This window comes from Tamandua tetradactyla, chromosome 19 (genome assembly GCF_023851605.1).
Source record: "Tamandua tetradactyla isolate mTamTet1 chromosome 19, mTamTet1.pri, whole genome shotgun sequence".
Lineage (NCBI taxonomy): Eukaryota > Metazoa > Chordata > Mammalia > Pilosa > Myrmecophagidae > Tamandua > Tamandua tetradactyla.
The window spans coordinates 1,480,571-1,500,341 of record NC_135345.1 but is presented as its reverse complement, the minus strand read 5'-3'; the positions used below and the strand labels follow the sequence as shown (position 1 = coordinate 1,500,341).

Genomic DNA, 19,771 nt, shown 5'->3' with positions numbered 1-19,771 from the left:
AGCAACTGATTAAAGAGACAGGAGATGAGAGAGCGCAAATAGAGTCATGGAGGTTGCTCTTACACAAGCTTCAGTTAGACCTTTGCTACCTATCCTAACTTGCCAAATCCCAAGCAAAACCATTCCAGCCAATCCTAAAGAACACCTAGGGCAGTACATAAGTCTACAAAGGTTCCATGCACCAGGGTCACTTTCCAGAAACCTACGACCTCCAGATGGGTCCCTGGGCCAGGTAAGTCCTGAAACCTAGAGGGCCCAGCCCCTCCAAAACATCAGCTAGTTCCATCTCCCTATCCCATATTACTGACAGCCCCTTCCAACATGAAAGAGTTAGAATGGGCATAGCCCAAAACCCCCAAAGAGTGGGAGAAGGATCCAAGGTGATGGTGGAGCTATGCAGAGAAGGTCGGCTTTAACAAATGAGTATGATTGCTGAATCATTATATTGATTTTTTTTTTTTTTAGTCTCCAATACTTTAGAGCAGCTGAAAGTAAAAACCTAAAATCGTAGAATTGTAACTGACAGCAAACTCTGAAATCTGTTCTATAACTAATTTATTGCTCTGTGCTTTGAAATTTATTGCTTTTTTTGTATATGTTATTTTTCACAGAAAAGAAAAAAAACGTCAATTGTGATAATAATAAAAAAAATGGTTATTCCTTCTAGCTTCTAATGTTCTGAAACAGCCAGAAGGAAAAATCTGAGATGATGGTGTGGTAGCCCATGACAGACTCTTAGATCTGTCTTGTAACAGAAGTTTGAAGAGTGCTTTGAAAATTATTACTTTTTTCTTTCTTGTTTGTATATATGTTATAACATACAATAAAACAATCAAAAAAAGAGAGAGAGCGAGCGAGAGAGACAGGAGATCTGAGTGACAGAAAGCACATGTAACCCAGCAGGCACCTGGGGACACAGCCCAGCACCAGCACAGCCTGCCTTTACATGCGCAGCCCGTGACCATGCTCGGCTCCCATAAAAATAGGTCTCCACCACCCCCACAGCAGTGCAGTCCCCATGGGCCCCCGTGGGGTGGACTACACCTCCAGTCCCTCCCCTTCTCTTTCCACCCGTGGTCATTTTCTTCTGCTTGAGGAACCCCCTTTAGTGCTTCTTTTGGTGGGGGTCCGCTAGAGTGAATCCTCCCCATTTTGTTTGTCCACCTGTGTCTTTATTTCCCTTGCATTTTTGTGGGCTATTCCTTGGGTACAAAATTGTATGTCTGCACATCTTTCTTCCTTTAAAGTCATCTTGTCAGCTGCCAGGCCTGGTCGTGGCCCTTGGGAGATAGGCCTTCTTGTCTCTGGCAGCATCCAGGACTCTGTCTTTGGTGTGTAACAGTTTTGCACTAGTGTGTTAGGTGCGTCTTTGTATTTATCTTGCTTATGAATCGCTGCACGGCCCACTGGGTATTTCTTCTTCCTTGTTCTCTCTGTGCTTTTGGGGGCTGCTGTTCACTTGTCCCTTCAACTTTTCCCCATAGGTCACACTGCTTGTTTCATCCTTGTTTGTTTTCAGTTTACTATTCATCGCTTACACTAGTCTAATATGTTTTTAGCCCCTTCTTCTCTTCTTCTTAGTTCTTTTTCAGTCCTAGAAACTCTGTTTAATTTTTTCTTTTTTTTAAGATTTCACTTCTCTGGTCAAACTGTACATCTAGCCATCTCTTTTCTTGAACTTGATAATCATAGCTCAGGTCTGACTGCTCCAGTCGTTACTCTAGGTGGCCTGTGGGTGGTCTCCTTTTGCTTTTTTTGGTTCTTTCTTGGTTGTCCTTTCTGGGCCCCTGGTGAGTTGGTCAGGGACTTGACTGGCCAGAGACTGGATCTGCCAGGCCTGGTTTGCTCTGGTCCTAGGGGGACAGCCAGGAGCCTGCAGAGTTGACTGGCTGACCCTGTTTCAGGTGCTGCCAGGCCCTGGCCTGCTCAGCCTGAGAGTGCAGTGCCAGGTGGCAGAGCAGGACGTTCCTGTACCTGTCTCCTAGCTGGATCGTAGCTCCACAAGCACATCTGCCCTAGCAGCCCCTTCACTCAGGCGTTGACCTTCACCTCCCAAGAACGACAGCCCTGTGCTACCACCTCTGTGGCTCAGGCATGGTCTTTGACCTAGGTGCTCAGGTTGGCAAAGTCCCCAATGTCCTCAGGCCTGCAGGCCCTGCAGGCCCTGCAGGACCCAGCTCCAGGTGCTGGCTGGCTTAGCATCTCCTGGGAAAGCACATGGTGGCATCTGCCCGTGTCTAGGTATCTGCTCTCTCGGTCGGCACTCCAGCATCTCTGAACATCCCTTTCTGCTCTGAAACAGCTGTGCTCCAAGCATCTGCACCTGAGGTTTTTCCAAAATGTTTCCCCTTTTAAAGGACTCCAGTAAACTAATCAAGACCCACCTCAAATGGGTGGCATCACATCTCAGTCTGATCAAATGTCACAGCCACAGTTGGGCACATCACATCTCCATGGAAACAATCCAAAGTTTCCCATCCAAAACAATAGGTCTGGCCCCAGAAGATTCTATCAGGACTAAACATGGCTTTTTTTGTGGTAATGCATGTTTTAAACCGGCACAGGTGGGTTGGGTTCTGTGCATGGTTACCTTTCTTTCTCCCCTGTGGATTTTCCACCCTTCCAGGTTGCAGCCCTGCCCAGGGCACATGTCACTCAGAGGCGAGTGTGTCTCCGTACTGTGGAATCCCTGTAGGCTTCATGGGAAGCACAGCTAGCCAAAGGACAAGTGTCTCCCCAATCCACCCCCCCATTTTAACTTTTTTTATTGTAAAAATTAACATATATACAAAGCAAAGAAAGAAAAAATAATAATTTTCAAAGCACACTTAAACAAGTAGATACAGAACAGATTCCAGAATTTGTCATGGGCCAGCATTCCACCATCTCAGATTTTTCCTTCTAGTTGCTCCAAAACAGTGGAGGCTAGAAAGAATGTTAGTATAGTGATTTAGCAGCCATACTCATTTGTTAAATCCCATGTTTTCTATTATACCTTCCTTTAATACTTCTCCTTTAATCCATCTCCCAGTCTTGAGAGGTCTTTGGGCAATGACCATTCTGACTTTTTCACATTGAGGAAGAGTGTCGACACTAAAGGATAGGGGGATGTAATTAGCTGTTAATCTTGGAGAGGCTGGTCCCTCTGGGTTTCAGGATTTATCTGACCTAGGAACCCTCTGGGAATTACGGGTTCCAGGAAAGCTAACTTAGTGCATGAGACTTTTATAGAGCCTCAGTTCAAGCCCTCAGTGTTCTTAAGAGTCAACAGGAGTGATGTTGGTTGGGGGTTAGCAAAACCATGGCAGTGAGCACTGTCTAACTGAAGCTTGCGTAAGTGTAGCCTCCAGAATAGCCTCTTGACTCTATTTGGCTTCTCTTTGCCATTGATGTCTTATTACACTTCTTGTCCCCCTCTTGGTCTGGAAGGTGTTGCCAGTGTCACCCCTGCATGTCATGTCCCATGTAGGGTGGAGGGTAAGATTTTCCTTTCAGGGTTGGTGTTAGAAAAAGGCCACGTTTGAGCAACAGGGAGGCTTCCTGGAAGCAACCCTTAAGCCTCATTATAACAGTCTTAGCTTCTCCGCTGCTGGAGTACATTTCATAAGGGCAAGCCTCAAAGTCTAGGGCTTGGCCTGTTTTCTTAGGAGTCATGGTTGAGAGGGTGCCTGGGGTTTCCTAGATGGGAAAGTTTAATAGTTCCATGTATATATATATTTTTCCCTTCAGACCCTCAAGAAACTATAATAATACTTTTAAACTATCAGCCTACCATTATCTAAGATGTCTCCGGGTATTATGTTAAACTTCACAGAATTGTAAGGCCTCATTCCCACTCTGGACTCCAGGAGTTTGGGTTGTTTAAATGAGCCATTCGGACAGGGTGATTTAGATGATGTGTTACAGAAACTTTAGGTTCTGGGCATAATAAACCTGTCTGCCTTTGATCTCATACAGTAGGTGAAGGTCTAGAGTGCGTATATCTTTACCCTGTATTCTGATTTACCTTAGACCAGCCAGATTCACTTGGTTTTAAACTCTAATTGAGGCCTGATCTCTTTTTCAGTTATTTTAACCATTATTGTATATAGCAGTGCTAACTTTCAGGGCTGCAACACTCCACTTCTGTGTCTTAGGTGTCCCAGGAAAACACCAGCTGATACACATATAGATAGCTCAGTGTCTCTGGATCTAGAAATACACTCACAGCTTCAGACTAAGTGTGGCTGCTGTAAGAGTTTGCGATCTAGGCTCCCATTTTCTTATAGTAGTTTCTCAGAGAAACCTTAGCATATTTGTTCTTTTTGTCTCAGAATTATTTTGCACAACACATTGTCCCCCAGGTTTATCCAGCTCGTTGTGTGCCCCTCGACGTCCCTCCTTTGAGTTACCACGCCGTGGTCCATCACAGAACCGCGTCACCGCTTACCATCCTGCCTCTCGGTCACTGCACCCTTCGGCTCCATCTATGGGCGTCGTGGCTAATGTCCAGAATAAACCTTAACTGACACTGTCCTCACTTGGTCTTACGGTCAGCAGCACTCTCAATTTTAAACAATTTTCATTTGTCCATAGAGAACAAACAACCAACAAATATAGCCTCACCAAATATCAAATCAAAACTACCCCTTATCAAAGTAATAATAGTAATTTTAAAAGAAACAAAGCACACATCGTTTGAATCTGGTTCTTTCACTGCTTGTGCTTTAGGTGTAAAGTTTAAGAAGTTACCTCCTATTACTAGGTAATAACATCTCCTATTGCAGATGTTTCCCTGCATTTTCTTTTAGAAATTTCATGGTACTGGCTCTTACATTTAGCTCTTTAATCTATTTTGAATTGTCGTGTGTAGGGTGTAAGGTAGGGCCCTCTTTCATTTTCTTGGCTGTTGGGATCCAGTTCTCCCATGTCCATTTATTGGAAAGTCTGTTCTGTCCCAGTTCCATGGATTTGGTGGCCTTATCAAAGATAAGTTGTCCATCGATTTGGTTGTCCATCTCCACACTCTCAATTCAGTCCCATTGGTCAGTGTTTCTGCCTTTGGCCAGTACCATGCTGTTTTACCCACTGTGGCTTTGTAGTCAGAGGGTGATAGTCCTCCACTTCACTCTTCTTCTGTGGGATAACTTAAGGGTGATAGTCCTCCACTTCACTCTTCTTCTGTGGGATAACTTAAGCTATTTCGGGTCTCTTTCCCTTCCAGGTAAATTTGATAACCAGTTTTCTCTGGTCTTCCAAGTAGGTTGTTGTGATTTTGATTGGTATTGCATTGAGTGTGTAGATCAGTTTGGATAGAGTTGGCATCTTAACAACATTCAGCCTTCCCTTTCCATGAGCACGTTCTGATCATGAAATGTCTTTCTGCCTGCTTAGGTCTTCTTTGATTTCCTTTAGCAATGTTTTGTAGTTTTTAAGATTTTAAATTCTTTATTTAATGCAGTGCATGATTGCATTAATTTTTTTGTCATTTAGCTGTGCATTTGCCATCACAATTAGCTTTTTTTCTTTTTTGTGAAAAATAACATATACAACAAAGCAATACATTTCAAAGCACAGCGCAACAATTGTAGAACAGATTTCAGAGTTTGCTGTCAGTTACAATTCTACGATTTTAAGTTTTTTTATCTTGCCGCTCTAAGATACTGGAGACTGAAAGAGGTATCAATATAATGATTCAGCACTCATACTCATTTGTTAAACCCGACTTTCTCTGTATAACTCCACCATCACCTTTGATCTTTTGCCCACTCTTAAGGGGTATTTGGGCTGTGCCCATTCTAACTTTTTCATGTTGGAAGGGGCTGTCCGTAATATGGGGTAGGGGATGGAACTAGCTGATGTTCTGGTGAGGCTGGCCCCTCTGCCTTTAAGGACTTCCTGGTCCAGAGACCCATCTGGAGGTTGTAGGTTTCTGGAAAGTTACCCTAGTGCATGGAACCTTTGTAGAATCTTATATAATGCCCTAGGTGTTCTTGAGGATTGGCAGGAATAGTTTTGGTTGGGGTTTGGCAAGCTATAATAGATAGCGTGATTGACTGAAGCTTGCATAAGAATGACTTCGTAGCCTCTCGACTGTATTTGAACTCTCTCTGCCACTGATACCGTTTTAGTTACACTTCTTTTCCCCCTTTAGTCAAGATGGCATTGTTGATCCCAGGATGCCAGGGCCAGGCTCATCCCTGGGAGTCCTCTCCCAGTGTCTAGAACCATGAGGAAACTGTATCCTAGGGAAGAGGGGAATTAGGAACCATGTAAGCGGGGAAGTCGCAGGACCACATGCCACCAAGACAGGTCACATGCGCAGAAAGGACCAGGGAAGCCTTTACATCTTGGCCTCAGGCTCTTCTGGAAGGCTGTGATGTGGAGAAGCCTGAAAGGAGAGAGCACTTGCACGGGTGGATCTGAACAGACTGGAAAAGATGTTTTTTCTTCTTTTTTTGTTAGCTCCTGCTGTTCAAGGAAAGCTCTGTCATAAGAGTAGCTGATACAAGCTTAAGGAACTGACACCTCAGTGTCTAAATTCCAGTGAAAGCACACTGAAATATCAAAATGACCAGATCTCAACAAAAGGTTCAAAAGAGACAGAGAAAAGTAAATGATGGCCTAGGAAAAGAAGTTGAAAGCATCAGAAACCATCGATGAGGAAGACCAGACCTCTGGGACGTTCCAGACAAATAGACATATATATGTTATATATATGTTTTAAATGGTCCTAAACATGCCCAAAGAGCTAAAGGAAATCTGGAGAATGACAGATGAACACAAAGAGCGTATCAGCAGAAAAGTAGAAGTCAGGAAAAGGGACCCGACACAGCTGAAGACCACCAAAAGAAGAGTTAAAAGGTCCCCAAAGGCACTCCCCGGCAAATGGGAGCTGGCGGAAGGAAGAGTCAGAAAGCTTGAAGATAGGACAGTGGAAATCATCCCTCTGAGGAGGAAGAGAGAATGAATGAGGAACCTGTGGGGTACCATTGAGTGAACCAGTAGGAAGTGGATTGGGGGACAGGCCCCAAGCCTCCCCAACACAGATGAGGGGGCTCGGGCATCTGTTCTCTCTCTGTCACTCTTCTCGCTTCCTGTATGTCCCCCAAATATGCCGTGATCTGCCAGCTCTCTCATCCTTTCTCCTTGGAGTCCTGTTAGCTTTTCCAGATTTGGGTCTCCTTCATCCCCTTGGCCAAGGAGGAGGAGCAGGGCTGAGTTTGGGGGGCTTCTGGCCCTGCTCCTCAATGCTTCTTTCTTCTGCTGTCCTGACACTGAGCTCTGTGGAGGCTGGAGGCCAGGACAGGCCTGGACCCGAGTGCCTGCAAAGCGGCGTGCCCGGGGCAGTGTCGGGTGCCCTTCCCCTGAGCTCAGCCCTGGACAGAGGGTTTTCTGCATCTCAGGGATGGTCTTGGCCCCCCTGGCCTCCGTCTTACAGCCTTGCTCAGGTGTTGATCAAATGGTTCCAGTCCTTCCAGCCCAGAACTGGAGGTTTCCCTCAGGTTTTATCCGAGGAAAGTGGTTTCGAGGTAGACACTTAATTGCCAGCAGTGCTAACCATGAGCTCCTCAAACCTCTGCTGACCTTGGAAACAAGAATTTGCCAACTTTTCTTACAGCTGATTGCCGAGGAAGGGGTGGACAGTCTCAACGTAAAGGAGCTGCAGTCGGCGTGCCGGGCGCGAGGCATGCGGGCGCTAGGTGTCACCCAGGACCGCCTGAGGGAGCAGCTGAAGCAGGTAGGTGGCCCGGGCTCTGCCCAGCAGGCAGAGGGACCCCAAATCCCAGGGTTGGTCAGACCAAGTGGGTATTCATGGCCTTCTCAGTGGTGTCGCATGCTCACTTGCCCAGGCTCACAAGCATGCACACCTGTACACGCAGGCGCCCTCCTGCGTGCGCACAGTCCCAGTGTTCTCTACCTCAGTGATCTGGTGTACGGGGCTGTGCTTTTGCTCGCCTGCTTGGTTGCTTCAAAGGCCTCCCACCTACCCTTTTCATCCACTAACAGTCCACTCAGGGCTCGTGGAGGCTTTGGGGGTACTCCTGGCACGCTCACCTGGCGGGTTTGTGCTGGTCAAGGCCAGGAGAGGTTGGTTGGTCCTAGCCCCTGCCTGACCCGGGCCTTGGTATCTTCGGGGAGGTGCCCAGAGTCCAGAGCAGCGGCGCCCCTGCCTTCTGCAGCACTGAGGGGCCCGTGGGGGCACTCACATGCGGGCTCTGTGCAGAGACCGTAGCTGCCCCTGACGCCTGCGGCTGAGAGCGTCAGTGGGCCTTGGAACCTCACCCTGGCTTGGCTCGTCCGTTCAGTACATCCCTTTGCGTGTGGTGCTGTGAAGGGTGGGGCGAGCACTGGCCTACCCGCCGCTCTCAGCACCCGTCTCAGCCTCTCGTGCGTCTGAGGGGCAGTAGGCGCGTGTGCTCTTCCTCCTGTGACGCGGAGCGGGGCCATCACACGTGCCCTCCTCTCCCCTGCTCCCCCTGAACTGGCAGACGTGTTCCCTGGGGTTGGGTCCAGTCTGTGCCCAGGCACCCTCAGGCCTGAGTGGGCCCACGCTGGTGCCGCAGGCCGCCCACCGAGTTCCCCTGCACCGGCCGAGACTCTCAGCCCCGGCTAGGGAGGGGTCGGTGTAGCACCCAGGTGTTTTCTTTCTTTAATCATTTGCCTGCGCACAACGTCTCTCTATTCTTGGGGATCCTTCTCATTCATCTCCGTGTCCACACGCTGTCAGCTCGAGCGTGGTCTTAGCGCCATTCAGTCGGCCTGGCGTGCCCGCCCAGAGGAGGGCTGTGCGGTTCCAATGTTGAACGGCGCTTCCTCCATGGCATTACCCTGTGACCTTTGGTAGCCTAGAGCCCCCGCCATGGTGACCGGGTGTGTGACTGGGTCTTGGAGCTGTGCAGTGCAGCGACAGGCCAGCTCTGAGGTCCTGAGACGCTGCCTTTGCAGTAGTCGGCCTCTGGGAGGCATGGGGTGGGGGCGTCCCGGGCTGACCTGCCTCGTCTCACACCACAGTGGCTGGACCTGCACTTGAACCAGGAGATCCCCACCTCGCTGCTCATCCTCTCCCGGGCCATGTACCTGCCGGACACTCTCTCACCTGCTGACCAGCTCAAGTCCACGCTACAGACTCTTCCCGAGATTGTGGTACGTGCTGCCCAAGCCCTGCTGGAGTAGCCCCTCACTTTCCTGGGGGCTAGCAGGGAAGTGCCACATGGAGGCTGTCCCCAGAGCCTGTGGATCCCTGGCTTCCCTCCAGCCAAGCCCCCGTGCCACCACGCACCTCTGCCTGCCCCCCTCAGCAACCCCCATCCTGCTGCCCCAAGTCTCCACCACGGGAGGCCATACGAGGCGGATTTAAAGTTAAGCATTAAGGATTCCTTCAAGTAGTGCCTCATGTCTATTCCTTAGAACATCGCACACCTGTTTGGGAGACGTGTGGAAGGGAACCTCTGGGGAGCCTCCCAGCCTTTCCCAGCAGTCTGAGGGGCAGTCCCTCCCCTTTGTCTGGAGCGCAGATTGTGACAGCTTGGATCCAGGCTGGGTGCAGGGTGGTTGGGGCGAGCAGCCCCCCATGCCCTCCCCAGGCTCACTGTCGGATGTCCGTCCCCTCCCAGGCAAAGGAGGCGCAGGTCAAGGTGGCTGAGGTGGAGGGTGAGCAGGTGGACAACAAGGCGAAGCTGGAAGCCACGCTGCAGGAGGAGGCGGCCATCCGGCGGGAGCACAGAGAGAAGGAGCTGGAGAAGCTCACCGAGGCAGCCGTACGCGGGGCTGGGGGCCGTTGTCGGGCTCGCTCATCTTGGGCTGGGTGGGCTTGCTTGGCCTGCCCTCGGTCAGGGGCCAGGCAGGGTGGGGCCCTGGCACATGCCTCCATGCCCTGCAGGCCTGGGGATGATCCTCCACCACACTTCCACATCGGGGCTGCAGGCTCGGCCCCCAGCAGGCCCCCCGAGTCCTCTGCTCGTGTGTGCACACACCCCAGCCTCCTGCTCTCTGGTGATGGGGAGCTTGGGCACCCGTCCATTCGGGTTTGTCCTTTGTGGCCAGCACTGGCTTGTCTGTCTGACAAGGGGCTGGGGATGAAGTGAACTGCTGGGCCCTGCAGCGAAGCCGCATGGAGGTCTTTGGTGGGCTTTGACCACCTGCTGCTGGGGGTGGCTCTGGTGGGGGCAGTCTGCGCGCTGAGGGATGGGACTGGGCAGGATGGGGAGGGCAGTGGTGAGTGCTGTGGCCTTGAATTGCAGAAAGAAGCTGAGGTGGAAATGGTGGTGGAAGCCTCTCCTGGGCGGCCAGTGGCTGAGCCCCCCCCAGAAGTGACTGTGCTGGCAGAGACTCTGCAGGACACTGCCCCCGTCCTGGAAGGCGTGAAGGTAGTGGCCACCTGTGTGTTGTGGGGGACCGGCTCTGCACAGGGGAAGGGGAAGTTGACCAGAGCTGGTGAAGGGCCAGACTGTCCCAGGCCATCAGAGATGGGACTGGGGGTGTGTGACCTGGCTCGGGGGGAAGGTGGATGTTGGGGGACAGGGCAGGGATAATCGGTGGTACGGGGAGGGGTGGGCAGTGCCTCTGCCTTTGTCCTTGGTGGATCTGCTGGGCCTGGCCTGGCTGCTACTGAGGCCCCCGGCTGCCCTCCCTACCCAGCCCCTGGTCGGCTTAGCTCCAGAAGGAGCGCAGGCCCATTTTGCCCTGCTGCCGCACCCCACCCTGCCTCGCCCCATCTCCACCAAGGCCCACCCTGGACCTGCCACAGCTGCCTGGAGTCACTCTACAAGCACCTTGTCTTCACCTCTCACATGGGCAGGGGGCAGATGAGCATGGGGTGGCAGGTTTGGGGACCGTCGGGGTTCAGGCCTGGCCATGTTGGGCGGAGGAGGTGCCCTGGGCGAGGGCTGGGCACAGCTTCTGGAGATGGGCATCGGGTATTATCAGCATGCACGTAGCTTTCAAGGCTGCCGATGTGCACAAAGCCCCTGAGGCAGCGGGTATTGGAAAAGGTCTGGGAGCTGGCCCCTGCGTGCCTTCCCAACTTGTGTCCGAGGGATGAGCTGAGGCCTGGACAGGGCCCTGGAGGGCACCTCCAGGAGCGAGTTTAGTGGCAGGAGGGAAGCCAGATGAAACAGTTCTCAGGGAGACTGGCATGGGCAGGGGACACAGCCCCCCGCCAGGACAGGAGTTGGAATTGTTCTCAGACCAGTTCTCGGGAGAGCCAGCCTTGTGCTGGTACCAGAAGAGGGAGGGATAAAGCTCAGAACCTGGGCTGCGTGTCCCAGAGGAGGCCTGTGGGGAAGGGTGGGGCATGGGGCAGCGGGGGCTGCAACAGCCTTTAGGACTGGCGGCACTGACCGGGTACAGCACAAAGGGCATAATGGGGTTTGCCCCGGTGGGAGGAGTGGGATTCCCGAACCCCACACTGCTCCCCAAGGGGGTACCAAAGGCCTAAGGCAAACATGGGCTTCTGTCTTTTGTTGCCTTTAAAGCTTATGCAAGGCTTGTGAGACACACAGAGGGACGTACCCTCAGCAGGTATGGGGCGTGCTTATCGGCACAGTGTGGCTGAAGAGCAGAGGTCACCGTGCAGTGCAGTCCCAGGAACCGGCAAGGCTGGGGCACCAGGGAGACCCCTAGAGAGGGCGGGGTACCCCAGGCACTCTGGAGAAGGCGGAGCTGGGCCTGGTCTACTGGACCAGGGGCTAGGGAGGAAACCTGGTGCTGTCATGGGGTCGGGGGTGTGCTGGACCAGGGGCACTGGGGGGCGGGGGTGGGGGCAAGGGGCCGGCCGTTCAGTCAGCGGGGCTGAGACCGTGAGCCTGTGTCCATGGTAGCAGAGGCAGTCCGTTTCCAGTGGATACAAGACTGCAGTGTAAGAACTCCAGAGCTCTCAGGAGGAGATAGAAGAGAGCGTGTTGTGAACTGAGAGCTGCCAGAGATTTCCTAAACGAGCACAGACCTTTGAGAAAGTACAACTCAGAACTTCTCATTGGAAAAATACTGGGAAGAAAGTACGCAGTGGTCTGAACTGGCCCTGTGTGCTGGTGCAGACCTGGGTTCTGGGTGTAATCTCTCTGCTCAAGGGACAGTTAGCATTGCAGTATAGCTGAAAACCTTTCCACAAAGAAACCTCAAGCCCACATGGCTCCACTGATGCATCTAAACCCTTAGGGAAGAAACCGTACCTGTGCAACACAGGTCCTAGCAGAAAATTGAGGAGAAGGAAGGGACATTTCCCAACTTGTTCCATGACGTCAACGTGCATGTGAAAATTATAGCAAACTTCGCAAATCAAATGCAGCTGTATATGAAAACGGTAAGACATTAGGACTAAGTGGGGTTTGTCCAGGGATTACAAATTGGTGTAACATTAAAAAATCAATCAGTGTATTTACCATGTTAACTGACGGCAAATGAGAAACCATGTATGGTCATCTCAATAGATGCAGAAATCCACCATCCGTTCCTGATTTCAAAAATTCTCAGTAAACTAGTAGAAAGGAACTTTTTCGGCATGATAAATAGAATGTACCAGAAAACATACAGCTGGTATAACTCTTACTGGTGAAACGTTGGGAAGGGTCTTTTCTTGTTACTTTTATTTGACATTTTACTGGAGGTTCTCACCAGAACAGTAAAGTAAGAAAAAAATTAAAATCCTGAAAATTGGAAAGAAAGATGTAAAGCTGTCTATTCACAAATGACATGATCATATGAAAAATCAACTAAACACTCAGAAACTGAAGTTTGAAAAAGCGTATGATTTACAATAGCATCCAAAGAAATGAAATATTTAGGGGTAAATCTGAGAAAAGATATGCAAGGCCTATACTGACATTGAATCTTACAAAACATGCAGTGACAAAGACCAAAATATCTGTACTCCTGAATGGGGAGAACCAGTATTGCCAGAATGTCAGCTCTCCCGAGACTGAGCTGCAGATTGAAGACAACTATAGTTGAGACCCCGGCAGACTCTCATCCAGCTGGTTGTGAATCTCCTGGGGAAAGGCGGAGGACTTAGAATGGCCAAGACAACTGTGAAAAAGAACCAAGTCAGGGGCTTGCAGTAGCTGATCTCTGGACATTGAAGCTGCAGTGACGAAGGCAGTATGACATCGTCCACAGGGTAGAGACCAGAAGTAACCCCCCACACACACACTCACACACTTGTATGCATATACCTGTACACACACGCAGAGATGTCAGGACAGCCCAGCAGGGAAGGGTAATCTTCCCAGCAGATGGTGCTGGGACATTTGATACCCACATCCGAAAAGATGACCCATGACCCTTAGCCTGACTCACAAGAGTGGTTAACTCAGTATGGATTGCAGACTTCAGTGTAGAAGTTGAGACTATAAAAACTCCTGGGAGAAAACATAGGGAAAATTTTAGTGATCTTGGGTTTGTCATGACTTCTTAAATGTATCCAGAAATATATGATCCAGAGGAGAAAATGAATACATTGGGCTTTATCAGAATTAAAAACTTTGACTTGGAAAAACCCTTATGTGTTTGGTAGTTCCTCAGTTACACCTGGACTTACCATGGCCCAGCAGCTCCACTCCCATGTGCACACCCACGAGAAATGAAAGCCTGCCACAAGGACACTGGGACACAGATGCGTGAGCACCACTAAGTGTGGCAGCCAAGAGGTGGAGGCAGCCCAGAGGTCCGTCAGCCGATGGTCAGTTTGCAGAGGCTGCTGGAACGGATGTACCAGAAATGGGTTGGCCTTTACAATGGGGGGCTACCAACGTACAATTCACAGTTCTTAGGCTGTGAAAATGCCCCGCTCCAGGCACCAAGGGGGCGATACCTGGGCAGTGAGACAGGCTGCTGGCACCCGGGACACCTCTGTCACACAGGAAGGCACATGGCCCATGTCTGCTGGTCCTTCACTCCCGAGTTTTGTTGCTTTCAGCCTCCAGCTCAGTGGCCTCCTCTCTGAGTTTCTGTGGATCCTCCCTTAGCTTCTCCAGAGCTTTTTCTCCACTCGCTCAGCTTTTACTGTCCTTTATCCTCTCATAAAGGACGCCGGTAAAAGGAGGCAGGTCACATCTCAGTGAAAATAACCTAACCAAAAGGTCCCATCCACAGTAGGTGAGCACCCACAGGAATGGATTAAAGGAACATGGCCTTTTCTAGGGTGCATAGCAGCTCCGAACAGCACAGCAACAAGTGGGTGAACCGACTGCTGCATGCCTTCAGTGGAATATTTGACCATAAAAAGGAATGAGATTCTGACACGGGCTACCTCCGGGCGAGCCTTGAAGACATGCTGAGTGAAGGAAACCTGCCACAGGCGGTCATGAAAGATTCCATTGGTGTGGAACACCTAGACATGGCAAAGCCATCGGGGCGGGAAGCAGCTCCGTAACTGCGGGGAGGGGTGTGGAGAGTGATGCTGCAGGGTGCAGGCAGCTCTTCGGGGGCAGGGAAACATTTTGGAACTCGAACAAGCTGGTGGCCTGCAGCACCGAGTATGCTCAGTGCCGCTGAGTCGCTGTGCAGGGTCGGGGCTAGTTGTGGGCCATGGAATCTGCCACAGCAACAGGAAAAGGTCATGTCGGGAGCCTCAGGAGCATGCCATTTCGGGATAAGTTACTCATTTTGTGAGAACCCAATGATAGCGCTATAATTATCATCTCCATTTGTCCCTTACGAAGCCCTTCCTTAATGCCAGCTGCTGTTTTAAGCTCTAAGTGTGTTAACCCAGTAATTCTCATACTGTCTGTGGTGATGAAATGTTTTTATTTTTGTTTTTTAATTGCTCAGATTGTCATGGGCCATACCTTTGTAGAATTTTAAAATAATTCATTGTAGGAGGTAGGAGACAGGAGAATGAAAAGGTAAGCCCACAGGGAGGAAATATTTATAGAACGTGAATCGGGCAAGACTTGTTTTGAGAATATAAAGAGAATTCTTACAACTTAAGTAGAGTGTCCAGTAGTTTTATTTTTGAAATTGGCCATTTAAACAGTTCACCAGGGAAGCGTGCAGATGGGAAGGAGGTCCACAGCGGGAGCACCTGGGGGGCGCAGCTTAGATGCCCAGGGGAAAGCCCCTCACAGCACAGCTGGCGAGGCCTGGAGGCGCCAGGACTCTGCCAGTGGGTGTGCGAAGAACAGTCTCAGCACCTGCCGTGTGCGTAGCACCTCCACTGCTGGTTGTTTCCCCAGGAGAACAGCAAGTGTGCGTCCGTTCAGAGGCTTGTACATGAGGTTTATAGCAGCAAGACTGGACAAAGGCAGATAGCTGTCAGTGTCCGTGGATAAACAAATACTGGTGTTTCCATAAGGAATGTACTCACACTGCAACGTGGGGGTCTTGGATGACGCTGCTGGACGAGAGAAGTCAGACCGTGGGGTGTCTGGAAGATGCGACCCAGTCTGTGCAGAAGGCAGACCCGTGGTTGTTGGGCTGGACTTGGGGGTGACACCTGGGCACAAGATGGTTGGCAGCGGCTGCCGCGCCCACTCTTGCATTGAGTGTCTTGTGGGCGTAAGGTGGGAAACCCATCAGACCACGTGCCTTCCTGCGGTGCAGGGGAGACCACAGTTGTGCGGGTGGCGCGGGCTGGGTGCTGCCGACGGCCTTAGGGGTGCGGGGGTCGCCGAGGGCCCCTGTGGGCCGTGGCCGCTGCCGCCAGACGCTTGCCCAGGGCGTGGAGTGCTTGAGGGGCAAGTGTTCTCCTTTGCTCAGGTGTGTTGTGTCCTGCTTCCCAGGGAGAAGAGATAACTAAGGAAGAGATCGACATGATCAGCGACGCCTGCTCCAAGTTGAAGGAGCAGCAGCAGTCCCTGAAGAAGGAGAAGGAGGAGCTGGAGCTGCTCAAGGAGGATGTGCAGGACTACAGCGAGGTGGGCCGCGGGGGGACGGTCACCCCAGATGAGGGCGGGCCCCGGGAGCGCGAGGGGGGTGCCACCGTTTGCCATCTGCCCCCAGACTTGTTCCTCAGGTGAGATTTTTGTTTGTTTTCTGAGGAAAAGCCTGTCTCTTGGATTCGACAATATCGCCTCCCCTTGCGATGGCTGCGGGGGAAGGGCACTGACTGTGAGGCTGCACCCCGCCCTCCGCATGCACAGCCCGCCCCCCACTCCCCCCATCCCCCACCCCCGCCCACCCCAGCCCTCACCTTCAGGCAGAGCTCACCTGGAATTTAAAGAGACACAACACTCCTCAGCCCTGTGGCCATTTATTTGTTCTTTAGTCAGTACCAGTGAAGTCAAGATACAGAATAGATGTCCTTTACAAAAACACGTTAGATTGCAGAAATCTCAAACAAATAATTGTATGACAGATACAAATAAGACCTTGCAACTGTCCGTGGTTGCAATTAATGGATTTCTGTTTCACACACAGCCTAGACCTCTTTTCAAGTTTTTTTTTTCCTTTATATTAGAATATTTTTTGCTTATTAGGGAAATTGTGGGTTATTGTTATAGAACAATCATGCACTAAAATACAGGCTCCCCCACATCCCATCAACACCTTGCGTTGGTGTGAACATTTGTTACAATTGATGAGAGCACATTTTTTAACTGTACTGTTAGATACAGTCTGTGGTTTCGCTTAGGGTTCACTGTTTGTGTTATGCAATTCCATGGGTTTTTGTATGTGTCTGGCTTATTTCACTCACCATGATGTCTTCAAGGGCCATAGCTTTATTTTTAAATCATTCAAATCCATGCAGAAATCCAACGTCTCCCACCCTGATGCCCAGCTCCTCCAACGTTGAATGCTTTGATGCATTTGCTGAATCCTTCAGTCTGTCCATCCACCCATCTGTCTGTCTGCCATTTGCCTATGTATTTTCTAAATCTTTGAGTGTAGGCTGTACACATCTCGCCCTTGAACATGTAGCTCTTCCCTCCGCATTTCCTGAGAACAAGCATGTTCACTTATGTAGCCACCTTAAGTGCAGTTATCAAGTTCAAGAAATTTAACACTGAGAACTTAGTTTGTGTTCTGGTTTTTCATATGTCCCAATAATTTCTTTTTTGAGCCCATTTCTCCCCCAGCCCAGGATCACATGTTGCATTTAAATGACATTGTCTTTTTCTCTTTTTTTTTTAAATTGTGGAAATGTGTATCACATAAACTTTCCCATTTCAACCCACGAGCACCGTTCAGTGGGTTCGTCACCTTCACGCTGCTGTGCTCTCCTCACCACCTTCAATTCCTAGAACCTTCCCATCACTGCAAGCAGAAGACCCCAGTATACGGTAGCTCCCCACCCCTGCCCCATCCCTGGCAGCCTGGGCCCCTGCACTCTGCCTCTGGTTGCATAGTCTAGCCGGTTCAGGTGTGTACAGTGCTTGAGTGTCTGCCCCTTCACGCCTGACTCGGTTCACTCAGCACAGCGTCTCAGGGCTCATCCACGGTGTCGCGTGTACCAGCACTTCACTGTTTATGGCGGGGCCACATTCGTTTATCCCTCGGCTGTTGGTGGACACTTGGGTTGCTCCCACCTGTTGGCTCCTGTGGATCCTGCCGTGGCGAGCACTGGTGTGCAAGCGTCCTGGGTCCTGCTTTCACTTCTGAGTACACAGCCGGCAGTGGGATTGCCACATCACGTGGGAATTCTGTGCTTAACATTGGAAATAATGGCAGAATGTGGGACTTCCTTCTGCCATTTTGCTCTGGTTTTTGTGACTCTTATGCCCTTTTTTGTCCCTCAATTCTTCTGTTGTTGCCAATTTTTGTATTTAGTTGATCTTTTGTACAGAACCCTTCAGAGCCCTTCTCGTTTAAGTGTGTGCATAATTTACTGATATTTTTCTACATGGTTACCATGGTGCTTAAATTTAACATCCTAAATGCATAATAATCTCATTTGTTTCGCTACCACCTTAACTTCAATAGTTTACATAAACTTTCTTCCTACATCCCTTTATGTAGTTTTTGCCACTACATCTTTATACATTGATTTATCATTATTTTTTTGCATTTGCCTTTTAGATCCTTTGGGGATAGAAATTAATGCCACAAATAAAAAATACAGTAGTTCTGGCATTTATATTTACTCATGTCATTATCTTCACTGGACACTTTATTTCTTCACGTGGCTTCACTCAACTCTCTAGTGTCCCTTCCTTTCTCCTGCAGAGCTGGCTTTCGCCTCGCTTCTAGCCTCACTTCTAGGGCTGCCTTAGATAGAGGTGACCAACTCCCATGGCGTTTGGGTATCTGGGGACGTTTTCATGTCTTCGTTTGAAAGGCTCCTTTGTGGGTGTGGAACTCTGGGCTGGCAGTTGTTTGCTGGCGGCGCTTTAATCTGACATCCCACTGCCTTCCTGGCTTCGGGGCTCCTGACCAGCCTAGAATTTTTCATCTTCGTGATGCTAGTTTGGATTAATTTAATTACTTTTACAAGTTAAAATTAGTTTTAAGTTTGGGTTGTCATTTTTTCTAAGGTGACCTTTTTAAAAGTAAACAATAATTTCATCAGGACTTGCAAGAGATCAAGAAGGAGCTCTCAAAGACGGGCGAGGAGCAGCTGGTGGAAGAGTCCGCGGCCAGCAGGAGGCTGACCAGGCGGGTGCAGCAGATGATCGGGCAGATCGACAGCATGATCGTGCAGCTGGAGTCACGCCAGCAGGCAGGGGCGCAGGGCCAGGCCGAGGGTGCACCCACAGGGTAGGTGCAGGACGGGGGATGGCGGGGGGTGGCCCCCGAGGCTGGCTGCCTGTGTTCCCGTCACCTGAGCTCTCTGGGGGCACAGCAATAGCAGCCCTGAGACCCACGTGGGAGCCTGCCTCTGCCGGGTAGTGCGCACCCTCGCACGTCAGGAGAGCCAAGGCCGCCAAGCTGGCAGGTGCCTCTGTGCCCCTCGCTGGGCCTTTCCAGCCCGAGTACACGCAGTCCCCGCGCACAGAGCCGGGACCATGGCCTGTGGTCTTCCTTCCTTTGCGCCGCGCCGGCCTCCGTGTGTCAGTGGTGCCCATGGGCATCTGTGGCTTTCCAGCCCGTCTTGGGCCCGCCCCCCTCAGTTGTCTGGTCTGCTTTGTCGCCCTACCCAAGCCTCCCTCTGGGCTGTAGCCAGCCTGGGCCTGCCGAGTAGACACGGGTCCCGGCCCCCGAGTTTGGTCTCCAGGCCCCTGCCTCCCATTTGCCTTTCCTCCCCTGTCCAGAGCCTGTGCTGTGCCCAGGCCCCAGGTGCCAGAGGGCCAGGAGCCCCTTGCCCAGCCCATGGCCGCATGCCAGCCTGTCCCCCATAACGGTGCGGGGCATTTCCAGTGGGCTGTGAGAGCCAGGCCTGAGCACTGCTGTCCAGCAGTCGTAGTCATCCTGACCGCAGTGGGGCTGATGGGGCGGACACTCACAGAAGGCACCTGCTGCCTTGGAGCCGAGGCCTGCAGTGACTCTTCGAGCTGGCCAGGGGTCCCAGGTGCGGTGGTCAGGAGATCATGCGGGCTCTACTCCCCAGGGAGGACGTCATCAGTGTCGCTGAGCTTGTCAGTGCCATGAAGCAGGTCAAACACATCCCAGAAAGCAAGCTCCTGAGCCTGGCCGCGGCCCTGGACGAGGACAAGGATGGTCAGGTCAACATCGGTGACCTCATCAAGGTGGGTCAGGCAGGCCAAGGTGGGCTGAGGGCAGCCAGGAAGGGGCATGCTCTTGCTGCCCCCACAATTGGGCAGCCCCCAATCCTGCCATGGGAGGGAGGCGAGGAATCGTTACAGCTGCAGAACCAGTGACAGGCCCCAAGCCCGGTCCATGGAGCCACCCCCCACCTTGGTCCCCACGGTGTGTCTCGCCCAAGCTGCTGTCCTCCCCCTTGCTGAGTGCTACCTGC

At 51.2% G+C, this 19,771-nt stretch overlaps 1 protein-coding gene across 2 annotated transcripts in view; it reads left to right on the top strand.

Annotated features, from left to right (window-relative positions):
- LETM1 (leucine zipper and EF-hand containing transmembrane protein 1) overlaps positions 1 to 19,771 on the top strand; it is a 103,295-nt gene that overhangs the window by 81,473 nt on the left and 2,051 nt on the right. The window contains exons 7-13 of one of the 2 annotated variants that reach the window (XM_077136217.1): positions 7,601 to 7,720; positions 8,995 to 9,126; positions 9,597 to 9,740; positions 10,224 to 10,349; positions 15,699 to 15,833; positions 18,425 to 18,612; positions 19,403 to 19,541. In XM_077136217.1, coding sequence (XP_076992332.1) covers positions 7,601 to 7,720; positions 8,995 to 9,126; positions 9,597 to 9,740; positions 10,224 to 10,349; positions 15,699 to 15,833; positions 18,425 to 18,612; positions 19,403 to 19,541 — 984 coding nt within the window. Of the gene's footprint in view, positions 1 to 7,600; positions 7,721 to 8,994; positions 9,127 to 9,596; positions 9,741 to 10,223; positions 10,350 to 15,698; positions 15,834 to 18,424; positions 18,613 to 19,402; positions 19,542 to 19,771 lie in introns of those variants that run through there. The other variant, XM_077136218.1, reaches the window with a different exon arrangement.